Source organism: Panicum hallii, chromosome 1 (assembly GCF_002211085.1).
Source record: "Panicum hallii strain FIL2 chromosome 1, PHallii_v3.1, whole genome shotgun sequence".
Lineage (NCBI taxonomy): Eukaryota > Viridiplantae > Streptophyta > Magnoliopsida > Poales > Poaceae > Panicum > Panicum hallii.
Genome location: NC_038042.1, coordinates 35,833,482 through 35,857,231, shown reverse-complemented (window position 1 = coordinate 35,857,231; position 23,750 = coordinate 35,833,482). Strand labels below are relative to the sequence as shown.

The 23,750-nt window shown below is 46.3% G+C and overlaps 1 protein-coding gene across 2 annotated transcripts in view; it reads right to left on the bottom strand.

Moving 5' to 3' along the window:
- Positions 1–10,066: 10,066 nt before the first annotated feature.
- The window catches only part of LOC112886595 (synaptotagmin-2-like), a 29,201-nt gene continuing 15,517 nt past the window's right edge, over positions 10,067–23,750 (bottom strand). The window contains exon 12 of one of the 2 annotated variants that reach the window (XM_025956065.1): positions 10,067–10,440. In XM_025956065.1, coding sequence (XP_025811850.1) covers positions 10,312–10,440 — 129 coding nt within the window. In that variant the 3' untranslated portion in view covers positions 10,067–10,311. The remainder of the gene's footprint in view (positions 10,441–23,750) is intronic. The other variant, XR_003229167.1, reaches the window with a different exon arrangement.

Below are 23,750 nucleotides of genomic sequence, written 5' to 3'. Positions count from 1 at the left end.
CACGCTTCCGCATTCCTTGAACTGATTCTTGATTCAGTTGTAATAAAGATATTCATTTATGATTTATACACTTTTATTTCGAGATACGCGTTGTGATATCTTGATGATTCTGTTGTATATATGCGTGACTTGATCCTGGCGCATATATGATTGCTCGGTTTATGTTCTTATAAATCGGGTTTGATAAATATGCAGGACATACGTCTGTAGCGCGACTACATAACCGTACGCCAATCCGCTGTGCGGAACGTACTCCCGCACGTCGGTGCGTGTGAAAAACCAAATTACAAGTGGTGGGAGGTATGTCCACTCCTTGAGCCGATTGGTTACTAGGCTTACCGCTTTCCATATTTCACGGCATGTGGCTAGTACTTTCAAACGCTTAACCACAGCTACCACACACTGCGACCTTATCAACTTTTACCAACACAGACGGGGTAACTTTCCAAGTCATGATACTGCATATGACCCCGTCCATCATCCTTATAGTGATTGCAGAATCGTAAACATTCAACTCCTATATCGCGCGAGTGACAGGAAATCACTCGACTTCTGCCGGTCCTATTAGCAGAGCATCTATTCGATATGGACTCAGGATCAATACATAGGTTACTAGGGTTCATGCACCTAGGGTTCCATTTCAACTCCTAGACGTAATGCATAATATAGATACATAAGTATAAAACTGCATAAGTGTAGTAATTTAAAGTACTGGGTTATGCATCGGGGCTTGCCTTCTTGAGTGGGGTTAGGGTTAGTGATGTCAAAGACTTCCGAACTTTGGTTTGGGGCTTCAGTTATAACCTCGGCGACGTTCGCAGGATCTTCAGAAAATCCTTGCTCGGGTTCCTGGACTAGCTTGTAGTCTCCGTCGTCGAGTGTCGTTGACTCTACATGATATGCAATGATTTAAATTAGATGGTTCTTGAGTTAAGAATTTTACTTCACGATAAAGTTGCAATCCAACCAATTGATAAACATATTTTCATAAAGCAGGAAGTTTGAATTCTAACCCACCATGTGTACTTTGATTCAATTATCAAATTAATTGATTTAATTGAATTAAGTTAACAGGTTTGATTTTTATTTTGAAATCCATAAAGGCTAGGGTCCTAAAATTTTGAGGGTAAGCTTATTCCTAATGGATGAGCTTACTATGAATTTTTTATAATTTTTTGAAAACAAACACTAAAGCATTTGAATTGTATTCAAATGTCCAATTTAAATTCAAATCTTAAACAAAATAGTGTTATAAATTTTTGAAATATTTACTATGAACTACTCTATTGTATAGCATTACATGGTAAGAAGATCTAAGCATGAAAACCTTAGTAACATGCTTGAAAAAATTTAAACCATTGCAAGCTTGATTTGTATAATTTTTAAATTAATTCCAGCTAGGGTTTATTACTTCAGGTGAAATTTTTACACAAGCTCACTCATACCCTAAAAGGGCTACTTACCAAAATTCACAAGCAATAGAGCTAATATTCATAAGTTATACTCAAGATACCCTTTTGGTAAACTTTAAAATAACTCTAAAAATATTTTTTTTTCATACTGCACTTTAGTAACAAAAGTTATAGAACTAAACTTCTGGAACACAACAAAATTGGTTTGGTAATTTTTGGATTTTTCTACAAATTCCTATGGATTTTACAAATTGGCTAATTTGAAATAGATGGGGGGTACTGATTTCCTACAGAAAGGCCCCTGGAAAGATTCAAATCCTTGCAATTGGGTTCTTGGCCGGGCTACACAGGGATGCCAATCGGTGGCGTCCAAATTCCAACGAGGGGGCTCACCGGCGGCGAGGGGAAAGGTTCAGGAGCTCACGGCGGTCACGGGGGTGGCCAGTGTTGGGGAAGAGAAGGACTGGGACGGCGCGTCGACGGCGAATAGAGATGGGCGGCGGAGGTCCGAGGGACGGCGACGTCGTTCCGGTGGCTGGAGGGTAGGATGGAGGGTAGGAGAGCGGTGGGGAAGTAGCTGGGAAGCTTCTACGTGATGATGTGGTGCTGGTGGTGTGCTTGGCTGGGGCTAAGAGGCAGTAGATCGTCGAGACGACGGCGAGGCTGAGCGGCGGCGGAAGCTCGAGCTCACCGGCGTAGTGGTCCGGGCGATCTAGCGCGGGAGAACGAAATTGGGCGGGCTTGTGAGCTTCAATGGGTCGCGGCGGTGCTGCTAGAGCAATGGATCGGGGGTGGGAGGCGGCGGAGGCGGCTGTCGACGGGAAGCCGAGGCTGCGGTGGGGCTCCGGCGAGGTGGGGTGCTCGGGAAAAGGAAAAGCAGTGGAAATGCAGGCGCGAAAAAGTAAGAGTGGGTTCGTGGGGAGCTCCAGGACATGCTCAAGGTCCAGAAGAAGGCACGGCCGCGCGGGAGCAGCTACTGGCAAACGGCGGGATGCGTGGCGGCTCTGGCGGCAGTGGCGCGACGTGGAGGAGCGAGGAGAGGGCCAGCGCGGGGTGGGGAGCGGTGGCGCGGGTGCTGGGACGGCACGTGGCGCAGAGGGAAGCAGCGCGGGGCAGCAGGTGCTCGGCACATGGCCGGCGAGGGCGGCGGGATCAGGCAGAGAGAAAAACAGAGAGAGGGGGACTAGAGGTAGATGAAGAAGGACCTAGCTGCAATTTGTCAAAAGTGCAGGGACTTCACTTTAAAGCAAGGTTAACTTTCAAACCATAGCTTAAATGAAAATGTGCCCAAAAGCAAAAGTGTAGGCTTTATCAAGATCTCCAACTTTTCTTTAAGGTTTAGTTTCAAAAGAGTTAAGGATTTGAATTTAACTTAAAACTTGGCAAAGTTTTAAACTTTAAAGAAATCCTATTTAAAATCTACACTACACTTGCATCCTTTGGGTAGTTTCACCTCTATTTGCGGTTTAAACATAAGTTCTTGACTTTTTGCAAAACAACCTTCATATGTTTTGATTTTACCTCCCATTCTCACCCATTTTACACTAAAAGACCTAAATTTTCCAGAATTACACAAATACCCTTTTCCCTTTGCATGCAAGTTTTAGCACACATATAAAAGATCAAACATACATACTTCCTACTAGCATCTAGTGTGTTTTAATCCTAAGTACCTGAATGTCACATATGCGATGCACCGGAATCAAATAATATAACTGGAGGCTTGTTGTGGATAGAGAATGTGATGAGGACATCGCCACTAACGATACATCCACACCTACACCAGTATCTACTTCAACAACACCTCTTGGACCTATTACTCGCGCTCGTGCTCGTTGGCTTACCCATCAAGTAAGTTCACTCTTAAGCTCAGGTTCATCATATTTAGAGAATGGAGACACGTGCACTCTTGTTTTACTCAGGAACCATGGATTGGATCAAAAGGGAAGAGGCATCGCGCAGGCTGGATTCGGACTGCAGGACAGACACGACTTGTAACAGCCGCCACGACTTCATCCAGACTCCGTTTTGGTCGGTCAAGTACTTTCTGGAAAGATTATCAAATCTACTTTCCAACGGATCCAGAATCACCTCAATATCTATTCGGAATCAACCGCAATCCTAGATTTACTACAGAGTCCTTTTCAGCCACGGTGTTGCGTCACCCTAATTTGGCCCAACGGGCCGTGTATCAAGTAGAGTCCAAGACGGATGAGTCCTAGGGTTGGAATACGACCCCAGCACCCTTGTGGTCGTTCTCCCACTTCTTTATAACCTATAGCCGCCGTCAAGAACACTCGGGTTTTGTTAGATGCAAGTTTAGCTTTTGCTACTTCCTTGTAGACGCGCGTGCTGATCCAGCCACCCGTCCACTTGTTTTCGGAACCCCTCCATAATTGAGATTCGGTTTGAGACCTTCAATTACATCTCGTAATTTTCAGTACTTGTTCTTGCTAGTTCTTCGATTGCTTGCAGGACAAGTGCCCTAGTGGCCGGGTGTCGCGCTCCACAAGATCGCGGCAACCAAAGGAGGTGGTGTATCGGTTGCTAAGGCGCAGCATCCTTGGAAGGCTGTAGTCGGGCCGTGAACGTTGTCTCCTCTATCAATCGAGTTATTCCACGCCTCTCATCGAAAGATCAGGAACAAACCCTAACGGGTTCACATCAGTTGGTATCAGAGCAAGGTTGTTCGGTGAGAGACTTCCAATCTTTCGCTATTTTTATTTTCCTACAGTCCAGAAAAAGCCAAAAATAGTAGAATTGTTTTTCCTCCACCGCAATCTTATAGACCCTTTTGAGCCTTTACTGGTACTGCTTAGTTAGGGCTTGTTGAGTTTTCGGTTGCTAAGGCGCAGCATCCTTGGAAGGCTGTAGTCGGGCCGTGAACGTCGTCTCCATCCACCAATCGAGTTATCTATCCCCTCTCACCGAAAGATTGGGAACAAACCCTAACGGGTTCGCATCAGAATGTACCCAACATCACTAGCGCACCCTCGGGAAGCTCTACAAGTTTAGTGAAATTAATCCTTCCCCACCTGACTTGAACAGTCTGCCTCTTGCCCTTGTTCTTGTTATTCTGACTAGAACCTTGGCCCTGATTAGGCTACCTGGCCTAAGGGCATTCTCGAGCAAAGTGATTAGAATTCCCATAAATGAAATAGTGGTTTGTGTTGCTCGGACGAAGGGGTGGTGGAGCATTCGGCCTTGGCTAGTCTGCTGAGAAGCAAGGGGACGCGAGGCACCCTGCTGCTGAGGTGGCTTGAATACCGAGGGGCCCTCTGAGGAGCCTTTGAGGAAGCATTCTACACTATGTGATACCTCTATGGTGGAGCACTAGAGGGTCCAGCTGGTGCCTTCCTCTTCTTCTCAGCATGATGAGCCATGATGCAATCTTCCTGAGTGATAGCCAAGTTCACCAGCTCATTATAAGTATCCGCCCTGATGGGGTTCAAGCGGTCCTTGAGCTTGGTGTTAAGATCTCTGCGAAAGTGTGATCCCTCTTCTTAGCATCAGTGTCAGCATGATAACCCGCGTACTGATAGAAATTGTTGAAAACCTGAGCATACTGTAGTACGGTGCGAGTTCCCTGGGTAAGAGCCAGAAACTCATTCAGCTTCCTCTCCATAAGCCCTTCTAGAATGTGATGGGCTCTAAAGGCATTCCTGAATTCCTCCCAAGTGACAACATGATCGGCCAGGAGCATGGCGAAATAATTATCCCACCAAAGAAATACGGTACCGTGAAGTTGTTGCACGGTGAAACGGACCTTATTCTCATCATTACAAGGTACCACAAGTATAGAAAACTTGGATTCAATGGTGCGAATCCAAGCGCCGGCGTCCAATGGTTCCTCCATCTTGTGAAACAGAAGGGACTGAGTGTTCAGAAAATCCTAATAGCCCGCAACCAGAGGTTGGTGGACATTGTGCCCACTCCGCTGATGGTACTGCTGCTGCTGGAATTGCTGAAATGCCTGCTGCCCCTGGATAAGCTGACAGAGCAGTTCAGTTTGGTTAACCATCACAGCAGCCATGTTGGGCGGTAGATTTAACAGGAAAAATAAAACAGCAAGCTACTGCTCGGACATAGATTCATTTATATAAAACAATTCATGCATGTAATGGTGCTTAAAATTTACTGATTACTTATAATCTTATAGTGAGTCTACCGTGAAATTTTCAGATTTTATTGTGCAACTTACAGAGCATGGAAAATTAAACAAAATAGTTCTGCAGCTGCAAGGATTTATTTGTATCTTCAAATATACTTTGATCTGATCTTCAAACTTTTCTAGCATGACTAACTTATCAAAAATAGTCTCCGGTGAAAATTGCATATTTTTCCAAGCATAGAGACTATTTATACTTATTTAATAAATTTATTCTTAACTAAAATTATATGAGCAAGTTAAGCATAAGAAAAATATCCCAAACTTTTTGCATAGCATCTATATAACAAGGTAGTACTACTGTAAAAGTCTCATGCTTAGAATAGTTGTCTAACATCATGAATAAATACATCTATCAGAATAGTACAAAAAGTAAGATCTACTAATAACTATATCTAGAGATTTGTTCTGGATCTGAGATTTTTGCACAAGGCTCAACATTTAGAAACTAATCTACTATCCAAAAATCAACCTCAGTGCTAGCCTATAACAAAAGATACACATAAAAGCTATTTAAACTAACTTTTATTCTAGAGCAAGAAATGCATAGAAACTGAAGATCTGCATGTAAGAAAAAGTTGTAGATTTGGTTCCATGGATTCCAAAACAGTTGGGTTTGCAATTTTCTGATTTTTCTACGATCTTATACGATTTTTGCAAGTTCACTGGTTTGGTTTCAAAACTTGAGTTGAATGTTTACAGGGAGGTCCTCGGTTTCTTGCAGAAATCCCTCTGGAAAGATCCCAATCGTTGCAATGTCACCTTGGCCGGATTTCATGGCAGGGAGGGCACTAGCCGGCCGGCAGCGAGGGAAGGGTGGGGGAGGGGCTTGAGGGGTCGAGGGCTACCTTTTGTGGCCTTGGTTGGGTCGGGTGTGGCCGGGGAGGGGCTCGCCGGCGTGAGCAAGAGCTCCGGCGAGGTGCGGGCAGCGGGCGGCGGTGGTCCGGCGAGGGAGAGGCTGCATGGACGGGCTAGTGAGCTCTAGCAGGTCGAGGATGACCTGTTTCTGAGCCTTGGTTTTGGCGGAGGAGGAGCAGAGCAGCGGGCTGGCAGTGAGCTCGAGCTTGGCGTGGCAATGGCGAGGGTGGAGCAGCTCGAGCGCGAGGCAAGGAGGGGCGGCTGCCCTTTTATAGGCGAGAGGGAAGGGGGAGGAGCGGCTGGGCTTGGCCAGGCCGAGGGGAGGGAGCGCAGCAGGGGCACGGGCGTGGCCGGAGGCAGGCCATGACGCCGTGTCGTTGTCGGTTTGCCCCGCCGGGCTCCCTGCGCCGCGTGGTGTGAGCGAGCTGACGAGGGAAGGATTCACGGGCGATCCTGTGCAGTTGGTCGGGGGCCTATCGAGGGGGAAGTCCCTTGGCGTCTAGCACTGGCCGGCCGTCTGCAGCCAGGTGGCCGTCGAGTTCTGCTCCGGTCGGGCGCAGGGGAGGGAAGAGAGAGAAGGGAGAGAGAAGAGAGAAAGAGAGAAAAGGGCCAAGGTTTAAATCAGTTTTTCTCAAAATTTTAAAAGGAAACCTGAAAAACTTTGAATACAAAAGTTGTACAGAATTTGAAAATCTGCAACTTTTATTTTAGGTCAAAATTCATTTGAGCTATGGTTTTGAAGTTATTTTTAATTTACGACTACTAGGATTTGAATTCATATTTGATTTCATGTGTTTGAATTTGAATTATCCATTGGTCTTTTAAGTGAACTTTCTAGGCACTGAAATTTGAGTGTGTGTGTGTGTGTATGCTACATTTTGTAGTGTCGAGTTGAGCACGAAAAATTTCAAACACAAAAATGGAAAAGCCCCATATACACACATACATACACGTGCATATTACATATAAGAATTTTCTTGTTTGAATTATTTTGGTTATTATGCATGATGGTATATGTATGATCTGAAATCAACACTCCAAACACCTAGGGTGTTACAAATACAGACGACAGGAATTTTTGTGCAGTGAAATTGGATCTTGCCAAGGCATACGATCGTGTGGATTGGAGTTACCTAGAACATGCTTTGGAGAAGCTAGGCTTTCACCGTACATGGATACAGTGGATCATGGAATGTGTGACCACTGTACGGTACACCGTACCCTTCAATGGTGTTCTGTTGAATACCATCCAGCCCACACGTGGTCTACGCCAAGAAGATCCCGTGTCACTGTACTTATTTCTCTTTGTGGCTGAAGGTTTGTCAAAAGTTCTGCAGCAAGAAAACAGGAATCGCACAGTACATGGGCTGAAAGTGTGCCGTAATGCCCCAGTGGTCTCACACTTGCTGTTTGCTGACGACAGTCTGCTGTTTTTCAGAGCTCATGAGAGGCAGGCAAGTAGTGTCAAGGAGGCTCTGATCAGGTACTGCACAGCAACGGGACAGCTGATTAATTTTGACAAATGTTCTGTCCTTTTTATGTGGAAACGATGGAGGTGGTTAAGAGCCATATCAACAGGGAAGCTTTCGAAGCAAAGTACCTGGGTCTGCTAACACCTGATAGCAGGTTGAAAGCAGACAGGTTCAAGGCTATTAAGAGATGCAGTGCGTGGAATGAGCGTTTCCTATCTTCTGCAGGAAAGGATACATTAATTAAATCAGTGGCTCAAACAATGCCTGTTTATGTCATGAGTGTGTTCTTTTTACCAGGACCAGTGCATGCTGCTCTTACGAGGTAGAAGGTTTTGGTGAAGCGAGCTTGGAGGACAAAGGAAAACGCACTGGATTGCATGGGATAGATTTACCAAGCCCAAATGGAGGGGAGGATTGGGTTTTAGGGACCTGAAGGTGTTCAACCAAGCGTTGCTCGCGCAGCAGGCATGGAGGCTCATCGATCGGCCCGGCAGCTTATGTCCCGGGTAAAGAAAGCGAAATATTTTCCTATCAGTAATTTATTGGACACGGCCTTCCCGAGTAATCAGTCGCCGACATGGAAGGCAATTGTACATGGACTAGAATTGGTGAAGAAAGGAGTTATTTGGAGGATAGGTTCAGGCGAATGTTCGCATTTGGCGTGATCCTTGGGTTCCCCGGGGCTCATCGTTGCGACCAGCTGGGAAGAGACGTCCCTGCAGGTTGAAGTGGGTGTCCCAGCTTATTGATCCTGATCGGATGGCAAGGAAGGAAGAGGTGATACGAGACGTTTTTATGCCACATGATGTTGATCATATTTTGGGGATTCGTTTGCCAAGAACCCCATCCACTGATTTTATAATCTCTTTGCGGTGAGGAATGCCTACAAAGTTGCCATGGACCAGCATTGGGAATCAACAGGAAACTTGCAGTCTTCCTCTAGCGGTCAGAGTAACAGGCCAATCTGGCAGAGCTACTGGAGGATACCTGTGCCACACAAAGTGCTCATCTTTGGTTGGAAGGTGATGCATAACGGATTGGCAACCCAGGAAGGAAAAGGCACAAAACCATTGTCGATTTGGGCAGATGCGAGCTGTGTGGGTCGAGGATGAATCGGCGATGCATGCCCTGGTCAGATGTGGTCATGCCCAGGCCCTGCGTGAGGCTTTGCGTCAGGTCTGGAATTTGCCGGATGAGCAACAGTTCTGGCAATTGACACCTGACAACCTGTTAACGGTCGTTGATACTTGATAGCCTGGATACAGATTGCGGGGCTAAGCTTTTGCTGCCCTTGTGGAGAACATGGCAGGTACGTAACAATCTGGCTCATGATTAAGAGAAATGTCCATTGAAGGCTCGGTCAGATTTCTGCAGAAGTACTGGAGGGAACTGTGCGATATTCGACAACAAGAGCATGACTTCGACGCCAAAGGGAAACGACCCGTACATGATTCTTTGGTTGCAGGCAAGCGGGAACCAAGGAAACGGGAGCTGTTGAAGTGGGTGCCGCCGAGTGAAGGATGGATCAAAATCAATGTTGATGGTGCCTACTATGCAAGCTCCGGCGAAGGTGGCCTCAGCATCGTGATCAGTGATACCGGAGGAAGCTCCGGCGAAGGTGGCTTCGTCATCGTGATCAGTGATACCGGAGGAAAAACTCAGCTAACTGCGTGGAAGTACATCAACAGGGGAGGAGACGCGGAAGAGGTGGAAGCTCTAGCTTGCGCAGAAGGTCTCAAGTTGGCCAAGGACTGGTGCGCGAACCGTGCAGTTTTGGAAACAGACTGCGGCACCCTGGTGGCTCTGTTTAGGGAGCGTGGTGGGAGCGTGGTGGTAATCGTCCGTGACTGAAGTTAATCGTGGACGAAGTGGTTGCAGCCGGCGACGGTCTGCTGGAACGGACAGTAGTCCATACGGGAAGAGAGCTAGTGCAGCTGGCGAAGCGAGCGCATCATTCGGCAGTGTGGTGTTTCGCAGCCCCGGTGTGTGTTGAGCATCTTATTGCTCATGAGTGTAACCAACTTTCTGAGTAATAAAACTCTCTTCTCCTAAAAAAAAGAAACCATGCAAGCAAGCATTTTGGAGAGATACGTAGCCAAAAAGACGTGCCGTTCAAACGAACCATGACACTCACCGAAGGACCACTTTACACCATGCTGCAACAAACTATAGAATGTTTTGCATAATATCAATCCTGTGATTCATCTCGATAAACACTTTCCGTTCAGAACCACATCTACTAAAACTGGAGAAACATGATGTCCAGAACAACTTGGAAATTATAACAAAAGCAGTTTTAAATAACTAAATAAGATGTCCACAAATGCTTATACTTACATGTGTGGTAAGTTTAGAATAGAAACAAATTTTACAGGTTCATGGCTTCAGCCCGTGAGGTCTTTTAGGATGTTCTCCACTGCAATTCCAATTGAATGCGGCCATTTTTTGAGTCAATGAGATGGTATTTCTCATTGATCCTCTTGTTGTTTATAACATCGGCAAGGCTAATTACAATATAGCCAAGACTTTCCTGAAAAGTTAAAACATACAACAGAAAGCAGGTTGGTTAGCAGCAGACAATGAAATGTAGTGTGTTATGTGCAGACACTCATGCTAATTAAAGCTTAAGGGATTATAATCTGCATGTCATTTTGTATGCGGTGTCCTGCTTTCTAAACTTCCATATTGACTCATTACTTAGCACAACTAAAACGCATATATTTGTTACAGATTTTAAACTCGGTATATTTGTCAACTAGGTCTTTACATCAGGAAAAGTTTTTTTTTCTCAAACACAATATCAGGAAAAAGGTTACAATTAGGATTCCTGATAATATAATTTTATATCCATGTTACTTCAGCAGTAAAGATTACAGAAAATTTAGCAATCATAGATTTCATGCATAGATTCTTCTAAATCACGTACTCCCCCAAGTTCAAAATGATGTCCACATGGTAAAAGTTAACAATTTGACTATATATTTCTTTGAGAATATGGCATTTCAAATCAAGCTAACTAAACATTATGAGAACATTTCCATGATGAATCTAGCAACATCTCATACCAATCTACATAATTCTTTATATTGACATATTGATTGTAAAAGTTGGAAAAGGTGGACCAGCAGAAATCTTAAAACAACATATATTTTCAAAGAGTGAGTACTAAACAGTAGGTACAACTTTCTTACAGACATGAAAAATAGAACGATGACGAAGTGGCCGACACATCTAGTCAAGTTTTTTGTTGTATACTCAGAACATGATCTTATGCAGTTGGCAATGTGTGCAAGTATGGCTATGCCTGTGTTTAAGCTGATGCAGCAGTTCTTTTCCTATCATGTGGGTGACAGTGTTCTCATGGATCATGGCTATCAATATGGGGGAAAAAATGATATGCCAAGTAACATCCTGGGTCCAGGGAAAAACAGATTCTCATGAGCCAGAAAGCTTGTCCACAATAGCACTGGTCTTGTAAACCTATTGCTTATTTTCTACCTTTATTCTTGGAGTAGGTTGCTTTAACCAAGCACGTAACTTTTACCATTTTCTAAACATAGAGCTAAAAGAAAAATGTAAATGTTTCGGGGCCATAGTGAAATGTGCTCAACTGAGGATTGGTTGTTTTGGTTCACTGTAATGTTTGGTTCATTTTTTTTATATTGAACAATTCCTGATTAGATTTTTTGCACTGCTGTGAAAAGCAGTTGTGAAAAATACTACATTTTCTCTTTATACATATTAAGGTTAGATAAATCATGTTGTACAACTATTATTTCTGTCATACATGGTGTGTAATTTGACACCCATTAGTATCTCCAAGAGGTTAACCATATATTAAAATTTGTAAAAGCAGTTTTGTGAAAAAATATTATAATCCAACGCTGACGCGAACGGAGCTCAAGTTTTCCAAGAAGCTATAAGATACTTAATGCCAAGGAGCGTCAGACTTCAAAACAAAAACCAAATTGAACATGGTCATAAAATGGATAGCAACTTTCAGATCACAAGGAGAATTATACAAAGAATCAATTCACGACCTTTCTTGAAGGTCTTAAATTTGTCTTTAGATTTAGAGATTTGTCAATTTTTTTCATGAAAAAGGTTCACAACATTGTCATTTCACCTACAAATGTCAGTAGAAATAGTGAATATTAACGAAACCACCTAAGACTGATAGAGTTTCAAATTAGGAAAATATGGACCATGTTGACAGATTCATGAACTAGAAGTTCCCAGTGGTTCCTTCTCATCACTCATAAGAAATGTAACTAGCATCGCCTGAAGCAATCCTAGTGGAAATGAATTAATGGAATAATCTCTACCACAATAAAAGGAATGAAGTTGGACAAAATTTGGTGCGACCTTTGACCAGTCCGCGTGGGTCTGCCGATTACTAACTTCAGCCGTCCGATCATCTGCTCGTCTGATCCAGCACCTCTCACCCCTCCCCTCAACCCGCCTCTTACTCCGCAACTACGCCTTCCCGACGGTTCCCATCTCACTCCGCCTCGACACCCTCCCCCTTGCTCCGCCCCGATGCCCTCCCCTCCTCAGCTCCTTTCCTTCTGGACAACCGCGCGCGAACCGACATCGCTCGCCAGCTCCACGCACGCTTGGCTAGCGGCGGAGCCCCCCTCGCGGCCGCCTCCACCCCGTGCTCGACCCCGCATCGCCGCCGCCACGCCCACGGCTCGGCCCCGCAGCGCCACCCCGCGCTCAGCCTCGCATCGCCGCGCTCGGCTGTGCGATTGGACCCACGCTGCCCCCCCCCCCCTCGCGTGCTCAGCCCACGTCGCTGGCTCCACACGCTCCTCCGACCAACTGTCGAAGCCCCTCGAGATCTTCCCGCAACGCTACCAGCACCTAACTCCAAGGCCCCAAGCTTGTCGACTCCGCCCGCACGTACGGCCGCGCGAATTGTGACAGTTTCGTCGGCAGCCGTGGTTGAGACGATGGCGGCTAGGAACTGCGCGGCGTTCCTTAAGGCCCTACATAGTGGAGACAGCCTTGATTGAGGAGAAGAGAAGATCACCATCCAAGCGGCTAATCGTCAGGTTCTGTTCTATTTCCATCGCGCTTCTTTCAGTAGAGATGCTATAGACCAGATGAATCAGCATTTCTACTCCACGCTCGCCGGCTATAAACTGGATGTTATAAACTAGTTTCAGGTATTATCACTTGCTTTTCAAAATGTTTGAATCACAAGTTCATCTTGTGCTATATGTTCCGGAGTTGTTGCGGGAGGCTGCTCATCCGGCACTTGTGTTGCACTTATGTTCGGATCCCTACCATTCTCGTTCAAAGGATGCTTGACTGGGGCTACATCGGCTGCAATCACTGAGAAGCTCTTCTAGCACAGGATTGCAACAGCTTATGCTTCTGTTAATGTTACTTCCCTCTTGTCTCAACATGTTCCAATTGCTCAATTGAATGTTAATTATATTCATATCTTGAATTGCATAATCTTCACCGAAATGCCTTTGCGATGATATCGGCCTTCTTCTTTTCGCCACCTGCACCACGATAAAGCTCGGAAACGGCAAGAAGACGAGCTTCTGGCACTCGGGCAGGGTTCAAGGGCGACAACCAAAAGACATTGCACCAAACCTCTATATCATATCCAGAACTAAAAGGAGGAATGTGCAGGAAGCCCTAAACAACAATAATTGGATAAGTGATCTCAACATCCACAGAGGATTAATTGCTACACATCTTAGTGAATTTGCAACCCTTTGGAACCTCACACACGACGTTGACCTGTTGCCACATCTGGAAGACCACATCACGTGGAAATTTTCCTCCACAGGACACTACTCGACAGCTCCCGTGTATAAAGCGCAGCTCTTTGGAAGCACCAATTCACCACAAATTAGCTCCATGTGGAAGGCCTTGGCACCGATCAAATGCAAGTTCTTCACCTGGCTCATCATCCAAAACCGAGTCTGGTCCTTAGATAGACTAGCCCATCGTTGTTGGCCACACAACTTATCCTACCCCCTGTGCAGAAGGACCGAGGAAACGACACATCATTTACTGGTGGAATGTAGATATACAAAAAGGATCTGGAGTCTCACGGCTGCTTGGTTGGCGTAACCCGGTCTGCAGCCATCACAGAGCAACATAGTGCCAACATGCTCAACTGGTGGACCAACATAACCACTACACCCTACGTTCCTCGCAAAGCGTTGAGAAGTCTTACACTCCTAATCAGCTTGGAAGCGTGGAAGGAAAAGGAACTCCAAAGTCTTCTGCCATTGTGAATCAACCACGGCATCTCTTTTGGCGAAGATCAAAAATGAAGCGGCAGCCTAGATTTCAGCAGGCGCAAAAGATCTAGCGTCCTTGTTAGCTCGAGATTAATTGTTTATTTGCTCTTTTTACCGGCTAGTCGGGTTGTAATCTCCCTTCTTTATCAATGAAATAGGCACAATCTTGTGCCCATTCGTTCAAAAAAAAAGAATTGCATAATCTTTGTTTCTAAAAGAAATGTAGTTAAGAGCGAAGAAAATTTGAGCTCCTTGTGATTCAAATTGAGAAGCCTCTCTTTATAGGAGAAAATGAGTGAAAATTTGAGAGAATAGTTGGAATTTATACTTCTCAATTTGGCTGTTTCCATTTTAAATTAGTACAGATTGATTGCATTGGATGAAAAAAATGCAATGGCTCCTTAATACGAATCTGTCAGAAAGTACATTTTCGTTAGAGACGCACTTGTCCCAAGTGTTTGCAATGGCTGCTGAATATTTGGAATGCAGTGCAATAGTAGATATCTGAGTGCATACTTTCTGTCCTGCTGGCCGTTGCTTCCCCTTCTTTGTTTTTTAAGATGATCGAAATGTTGTGTATTAGTGGAGTTCATATGACAGTGGTAAGGATTAATACAGGTCTGTTCTTCAGGGAATCTAGTTGACTGTATTCACCTTTGAATTTAGTTCAATGTCAGCTGATGGCAACATGGTGATAATGGTGGCATGCTATCAGACAGTAGAGCTCTGAATTTGTACCAAGTTTTTTTCCATTTAATTGAAATGCCCAAGCTTGCCACTAAAATGTTTTATTATATGGCAAAAACCATGACATTGTTTATTGTCGGTGATGTTAGCTCTCTGTAGTTTTCAAATATCTATCTTTGTTTCAAAGTGCACTGGTTTTTGCTCTAAGATGACTGATGAGGATTCATCTGTCTTCATAAAAATTGGCATTTGTTTCTATGTATTTCTTTTAATTATTTGCAGTACTACAATGAGTAGGTTAGGCATCTGCTACTTTGCCTGAATTCTTATGAATATGTGTAAGCTTTTTGTCTTCAACACTTTTTAGTCCCTGCTGATTCTTAGTTATAGCTTGATATTCTTTTCTTAGTTTCTTTAAATAGCTGCTGGTACACCTAATAGATGTAAATTTATTCAGTAAGGTTAGTTTTTTCAGAATCCTAGGAATGTTCAAGATTCAGTCACAATGTTATCTAAATCATGAGGTTTGGATCCAGATCCCCTATCCAAACTGGTACTTGTTATAGAAGCACTGAAATGAGAAATAAGTATACCCTACCATCTGAGTCAATGGGTCCATTCTATTGTTATTCTTGTGAATCGACATGTTATTCAATCAGAGTTATATGTTGAATTCTTTTGTCTTATTCTCTCATGATCCATGTGTTATTCTGAACACCAACCAATTATCTACCCATGCCACTTTCATTTCCTGAAAGCTCTTTCCAGACTACAGAGTCGTAGCAGCTAAGACTTCTTAAAGAGGCACAGGTGAAACTTCAGGACAGCAGATTGCTTGAAAGAAGCATCCCTGATCAGGTGAAGTCTCCAAAACACTGAAACCTTTAGTCCATATTTATTTGATGCAAATTTGCGTGTACCGAAGGAAAAAAAAACAAATTCCTTTGGCATGTCCAGATTAGGATTTTATTTCCAGTGATCTTCACTTCAGAGCATGAGGGGAAACTCAGACTGTTCTTTGATCAGAATATGCTAGATTATAGTTTCCAATCAACCTTGCAATACGATATAATCACCACAAGACATTGTATTAGTAGGTAGTTTACCTAACACATGATGCTACCTCCTAATTATCTTCGATCATGCAGGAATACACATCAGTCAGACTAGGGTGACCACTTCATGGAGGCATATTGAGTTAGCTCGTTTCATGGAGGCATCATGTGTTAGGTCTCCATCCTCCAGGCACCCATGGCTTCACCTGCTAGGACCTCCCTAGCCCCTCCAGCGCGTAGCTCTTGCGCTGGGCAACGTCGACGGCGGGCTCGCAAACGGCGGGGGTCTCATGATGCTTCTGCTCCGGCACCCTCCGCCAATCCCGAGCACGGCGGCAGCAGCTCTCCCTCCCTCCCCCCCCCCCCCCCCCCCCCTAGTTCTTCGGCAGCATTGTTCCCCTACGCTGTGGAGGTCGAGCTCAGGGGCATCCTGACGCACGCCTGGGACTTGGAGACGGCGAGACAACTCCTTAGTGATTGCTGCGTCCCTGACAGCATTCACCCAGAAACTACCATCCAACGCGAGGTCTTCCGGCTCGCTGCTCGGTGCTTTGACCTCAGTGGCATTCCACCGGGGATTGATCTCGTGATCCCGGAGCCAGCTATGGTGGTCGGGGCCGGCGACCAGGCGCGGCGCACCCTCACTTATCCCATTCAAGTCTTGGTGAGGACTCTTGGCGACCCGCCTACGGATGCACCGCGACAACCTCCTCCGCCCGCTGATGATACTCGTGGTCGTCGCCAGCAATGGAAGCGGCAGCCTTCATCCTCCTCTGCTCCGGCGCTGGTGATCAGTCCGTCGCCGGATGATCAGTCCGGGCCCTCCTGCTGGGGCGCACTGTCGGTGTTTTACCGCCTGCCCACCGAGGGGTATACCCGAGGTGGTAAGTTTTAGGTAGGGTGACGCCGAGATCAGGAACTCGAAGGTGCAAGCAACACAAGGTTTAGACAGGTTCGGGCCACGATGTGCGTAATACCCTACGTCCTGTTTGATGGTTTGTATTGCCTTGGGTGTTGATTGATGTTTTGAGGGGGTAGCTGCCCGCCCTTATATATCCGGGAGGACAGTGTTATATGAATCCTAGTCCGACACTAGCCTAGGAATCGTACTCGAGTAGTTTCCTTCTGTACCGGCTAGTTCTACTTCGCATGCGAGTAGAGTACAACATAGATAAGGTATAGGACATGTCCTATCCCCTAATCCTATATGAACTACGTTATGTACACAGTCCCGTAATCCCGGGTCTGACAAGCCCCCAAGCTCTTCGTAGCTGAGTATTGCAGGCTCCTCGAGTACTTTCGAAGTAGTCTTCGGTTTCTTTTGAAGCTCCGTTTTGAAGTTCTTCTTCGAGTACTTCCTTAGCTGCATCGAAGCTATGAGGTGCTCATGCCTCGAATTACTTCTTTGGTAAGGTGTGCGATGAAAAATCGCACTCCATATGAAGTAGCCCCCGAGCCTTAGGTTGAATCGAAGAATCAGGCTGAGGGTCACGGTAGTCTTGAATCTTCCTTACTTACTTTTCGAATAAACTCGAAAAATAAGTAGTCGATGCCACGTATCCCGCTGCCCCCGAGCCTTGAATCCAAATCTCTCAGGTTTGGAAATAAGGATCCAATGGTCGTGGCATGTAGTGAAAAAAATATTCCCATGATAAATAATTGGTGTGATGGTACATATGATGGAAGATAGATTTGGAATTTGAAAAACCCTTTTTTCGGGACAATTAACCCTCAAAAAATGATTAATCGAATAATTAATCTAAAAGATCCACCAAATGACCCCTCATCTTCCGAATATTCCTCGAGACGACTCTTCAACTTCAGAACAGTAAACCTGTATCTGGCCGCTGGTTATTTATCCCCGCGGTAACTTAAGGTAAAATCCGTGCTTCCAATCTTCAATCCGCCGAGAAATTTCCGAATCCCCAATCAGATTTGTGCTCCTCCTTCATCCCCTTTTTCAAGCCCCCAAACTAGCGGAATCCCTCCGCCACTTCTCTGCAGCCCCCAAGCAACTCGTGGCAAGCAGATCTAGAAATGGCGCCCAAGAAATCCAACGAGAAGGATGGGAAGGGGAAAGACTCGCGGCTGCCATCTGGGGAGTGGACTTACATTAAGTGCTCCAACAATGAACTCTTGAATCTTGTTTCCGAATGCGTGTCGACTTGCAGGTGCCCCACAACCATCAGCTGAAGAAGCCGCGGGTACCTCAAGAAACCCTGAAGATCTGCTGGTGTCCGGGAGTGGATACCAGAACATCATCACCACAGACCTAGTGGATGATCCGCTCCTGACGGTCAACAACATGCGATACTTCCAGAAGATCTCCAAGGAGATGTACCAATTTACCGTGATAAGGCATGATTACTCTTCTGCCATTATACTTTGTCGAGTTGCTTGTCTTAGTCTTTCCCCTTACACAGGATGTGGCCAAACTCTCCCAACAAAAATCCGAAAAGCTGAAAGTATGGGTGAGTGGCCTCCAGGAACTCCGAGCAAAGGATCAACGCATATAAGAAGAACATCAGAAGAACATGTATCTTTAGAGGGAACTCGACAAGCTGAAACTGGAGCGGACGCGAGAAACATGGCTCCTCAAGAACGATCTTCGCAATCTTGAGAAATCCAACGCCGAACTCCAAGAACAGCTTAAAGAGTAGAAAAAGGCGCACCAAGGCAAGTCCTTTGCTCGCTCGAGTACTTTCCCTTAGCAGTTTGACTTGAGTTCTGAAAACTGTCTTCACCACAAAGTTTAGGAAAATCTTAACATATAAAGAAGAGTTGCTTACTGACGTGAAGAATATGCTGTATCGCCGTACAGATGACGTCGAGAGGCTACAGAAGGTGATCGCCGACACTGAACAACAGTTCGTCGACTGCCTTCAGCAAATCAAGACGCTGGGCGAAGAGAAGGAGCAGCGACAGAAGGAGCTGGAGCAGCGCCAGAAGGAGCTGGAGGACCTTAAGGGGGCCGCCCAACAGCTTGTTGACATGGTGGATCCGCCGGAAGGCAGCGAAGCAGACGGGCGATCCCTGCTGGAGCGACTTCTCGGAGCTCCGCAAAAAGTCCTCAGTTTCATCACCGAAGCCCCCATCACAAGTGGCAGCCACGCGCTAAGTTTTGTAAAGTCCTTTTGGCCTCAGGCTCGACTAGAAGTATTCGCGCAGGGTGTGGCTACAGAGTGCTCTGAAGAGCAATTCAGCGAGTACTCCTAGAAGCCCGACCTGTAGCTGAAAAAATAGTGGAAAGTGTAATACAGGATTGAGATATTGTAAAAACAAGTACTCTTCTCCTTGTAATATATCTGTCATTGACGTCTCTACTTGTATTTGCCTTGTGATTTCTGGGTTGTCATCCATGTTCATAGGCTAAGTAGTAGACACTACCCCGGGTGCAACGATCCTGGAAGTAGTCAAAATAGCTCCTCATGTGAGCCCGTCCATCAAGTTAGATAAAATCCGATCGAGCGGATCTAACCTGTTAGGAAAAAACGCGATCATCATCGCAACGACTGTCATGCTCCTGGCAAAAAGTCAAAACTACCCCGAGTGCAGTGACTCTGGGAGTAGTCGATATAGCTCCTTATGTGAGCCCGTCCAACAAGTCAGATATAATCCGATCGAGCGGAACTGACCTGTTAGGAAAAACGCGATCGTCATCGCAACGACTGTCAAAGCTCATGACAAGAAGTCGAGTCAAATAGAACATGAACGTGGCTATAGCCTCCGTATCTTGATAGAAAATTTACATTCCAAATTCTATGGCACGTAGCCTCTAAATTGAATTCGGAAGAAAAACATTTAGGCGCTCAGAGAACAGCTATCCCTGCACGTCGTCTTTATGGGTAAAACTTGCGCAGGTTCTGAACATTCCAAAAATTTGGGACGTCTTGGCCCTCGGGGTATTGTAGACGATAAGACCCCGGTCTTGTAATCTGCTTGACGACGAACGGTCCTTCCCATCTCGAGTTGAGCTTGTGTAAGCCGGACTCATCTTGGATGCGGCGTAGGATCAAATCGCCTATACTGAATGACCGTTCTCTCACGTTGCGATCGTGATATCGCCGGATCCCCTGCAGGTATCGTGCTGACTGAACAAGAGCAGTGCAACGAGCCTCTTCGTCAGAGTCAAGCTCTAACTGCTTTGCTTCGTCCGCTTCGCCTTCATTGTACATTTCAACCCTTGGGGATTTCCACATGATGTCGGCCGGTAAGATAGCTTCAGAGCCGTAGACAAGAAAGAAAGGTGTTTGTCCTGTGCCTTTGAATGGCCGAATCCTGAGCCCCCAGACAACATGTGGCAACTCGTGTATCCACTTTCCTCCTTTCCTGCTATTTTCGTCAAAGTCTTTTCTTCAGACCCTCGATTATCATGCCGTTCGCCCTCTTGACTTGACCATTAGCCCTTGGGTGTGCAACAGAGACATATTTGACCTTGATGCACGCATTTTCACAGAACTCCCAGAACTGGTTGGCCGTAAAATTTGATCCCAGGTCCGTGACGATGGTATTCGGGAAGCCGAAGCGATGCAAGATGTCGGAGATGAAATCAACGACTCTATCTGGTGTGAGCTTGGCTACCGGCTTGTACTCGATCTACTTGGTAAACTTGTCGATAACCACCTATACATGAGTGAAACCACTAGCGCCATTGTAAAGGGCCCAATCATATCAAGACTCTAATAAGCAAACGGCCAGGATGGCGGTATGGTGATAAGATTGTGAGCTGGGACGTGAGATTTCTTGCCAAAAAATTGACAGTTTTAGCATCTCCACACGAGGTCCTCAGCATCGGACACTGCGGTGGGCCACCAGAAACCAGCTTTGTATGCTTTCCCCACCAGCGTTCTTGAAGCTACGTGGTTCCCGCAAACGCCCTCATGTATCTCCCGCAGTATGTCGTAGCCGTCTTCTCCCGTGACGCACTTCATGAGTATACCTGATCGTGCGCCACGCCGGTAGAGTTTATTGTCAACTATGACGAAACCTTTGCTTCTGCGCATGACACGAGCTGCCTCTGCGCTTCTTGCATCCATCCCCGCTGGTAGTCTTTGGTCCCTGATGAAGTCGATGTAAGCCTCTCTCCAGTCCTCTCCAAGCATCATAACCTTCCGATCAGGTTGTTGAAGGCCAGCATCTGTGGTTACTTGAGGTGAGGACTTGATGGATGGCTGTTTCAACTCCTGGACGAAAACTCCAGCTGGAACTTCTACACGGGTGGATCCCAGTTTGGATAGTATGTCCGCGCCAACACTATGTTTCCGTATCACATGATGAACCTCCAAGCCGGAAAACTTATTTTCCAGCTTGCGAACTTCTTGTTGCAGTCCCACTCTTTGTTGACTTGCTGAACGACCAGAAGTGAGTCGCCATATACAAATAGTCGCTTGATGCCTAGTGATATCGCCAAACGTAGCCCGTGAAGCAAGGCTTCATACTCGGCTTCATTACTGGATACCTCCCAAAGAATCTGGAAGACATACTTCAGTTGTTCACCTCTCGGAGAAATAAATAGGACCCCAGCACCACCGCCATCGAGCTTAAGGGACCCATCGAAATACATGGTCCAGTGCTCTGGCTTGTCAACTGGAGTTGGAATTTAGTTCTCTCACCACTCGGCCATAAAATCGACTAGAGCTTAAGACTTGATTGCAGTGCGTGTCTTGAAGTCGATTGACAAAGCCCCCAGTTCCACTACCCACTTTGATATACGCCCCGTGGCGTCCTGATTGTGCAGAATATCCGCCAACGGAGAATCCGTAATCACAGTGATCTTGTACTTGTCGAAGTAATGGCACAGCTTCCTTGATGTGATCAGTATTGCATATAAAAGTTTTTGAACTGCCGGGTATCGTACCTTAGATTCGGAGAGTACCTCGCTGACGAAGTACACGGGCCTCTGCACTCCAAACGCATGGCCCTCCTCGCTGCGCTTGACTACAATGGCACTGCTGACAACATGAGTTGTCGCCGCAATGTAGAGCAGTAGATCTTCTCCCGGCAGTGGTGCTGTAAGGACCGGAGGTGACTGAAGGTGTTGTTTCAGATCTTGCAGGGCCCGCTCGGCCTCCTTCATCCACTGGAACTTGTCTCGGCATTTCAGGAGTTTGAAGAAGGGTAGTCCTCTCTCCCCAAGTCGGGAGATGAACCTGTTCAGGGCTGCCATACATCCTGTTAGCTTCTGCACATCCTTGATTGTGGCTGGAGCCCCCATGCCAGTGATGGCCGTAATCTTCACAGGATTGGCTTCAATTCCTCGGTTGCTGACGATGAACCCGAGCAATTTCCCTTATGGTACTCCGAAAACGCATTTAGTTGGGTTGAGCTTCCACCGAAACCTGCGTAAGCTGCTGAATGTCTCTTCCAAGTCTGTAATCAGATCGTCGGGATTCCTGGTCTTGATGACCACGTCATCCACGTAGGACTCAACATTCCGATGTAGCTCATCAGCAAAGCACATCTGAATCGCGCGTTGATAGGTTGCTCTTACGTTTTTCAACCTGAAAGACATAGTTTTGTACACGGTTTTTATTTGATCTTCCTCCTTAAGCGCAATCTGGTGATACCCCGAATAGCAATCAAGGAAGCAGAGGAGTACACAACCCGCCGTCGAGTCGACAACTTGATCAATGCGCGGTAACCCGAAGTGATCTTTTGGACAATGCTTGTTGAGATCGGTGTAGTCCATGCACATTCTCCATTCATTATTCTTTTTCCGTACAAGGACGGCGTTAGCTACCCACTCTGGATGGATTACTTCTTTAATAAAGCCAGCCGCGAGGAGTTTAGCTATTTCCCGTTAGATTGTCTCACGTTTGTCGTGAGCAAACCTTCGAAGGCGTTGCCTTTTAGGCACAGCCTGTGGGTTTACATTCAGACTATGCTCGATCAGTTCTCTGGGCACCCCTGGCATATCCGCTGGTTTTCACCCGAAGAAAACTAACGAGCACGAATTCCTATTTCTCATCTAAGCCTGCACCGATAACGGCGGTCTTGGATGAGTCACCCTCGTGGAGCTGGATCGTCTTAAGGGCCACGTCGCCGGTCGACTGGATGCTCGACTTGCTGGCCTTTCTCGTAGGGATTTCCAGTCCGGCCTGGGAGAGTTGTTGCGCGGCCGCAAGTACTTCTCCTTAAGCATCTGGCACACGCACAGTCGAAGCATACCCGGATCACTTCCTGGTTGCAGTCATACGATTTCTTCAAGTCGCCTCGAAGAGTGAGTACCCCACTTCGTCCTGGCATCTTAAGAAGCAAATAAACATAATGCGGCACTGCCATGAATTTGGCCGGTGCCGATCTGCCCAGTATGGCATGATAAGAAGATTCGAAGTTGGCAACTTCGAATTTGATGAACTGGGTGCGGTAGTTCTCCCTCGTGCCGAAAGTGACTGGAAGAACCACCATGCCAAGTGGATGCGCCGCATTACCTGGGATAATGCCATAGAAAGGAGACTTGCTTGGAACAAGCATGTCCGTTAAGTCCAGGACCATCCTTCTCAAAGTGCTGGCGAAGATGAGGTTTTGACCACTTCCGCTGTCGATGAGTACTCTGGTGAACCTGACTTCAGCCACCACCGGGTCTAGGACCAGGGGGAACTTGCCTGGCTCCGAGAAGCTTGTCCACTGATCGTCGCGTGAGAACGAGATGGGGACCTCCGACCAACGGAGTGGTCGTGGTACCGCCGGCTCGACAGGCATGACCTCTCGGAGCAGCAGTTTCTGTTCCCGCCTGGAACTGAAGTCCTCATCTCCCCCGAAGATGACGTTGACGGTTTTCGAGGCATCCTGGAACTTCACGTTGTGCAATTTGTCCCCTTGGTCATCCT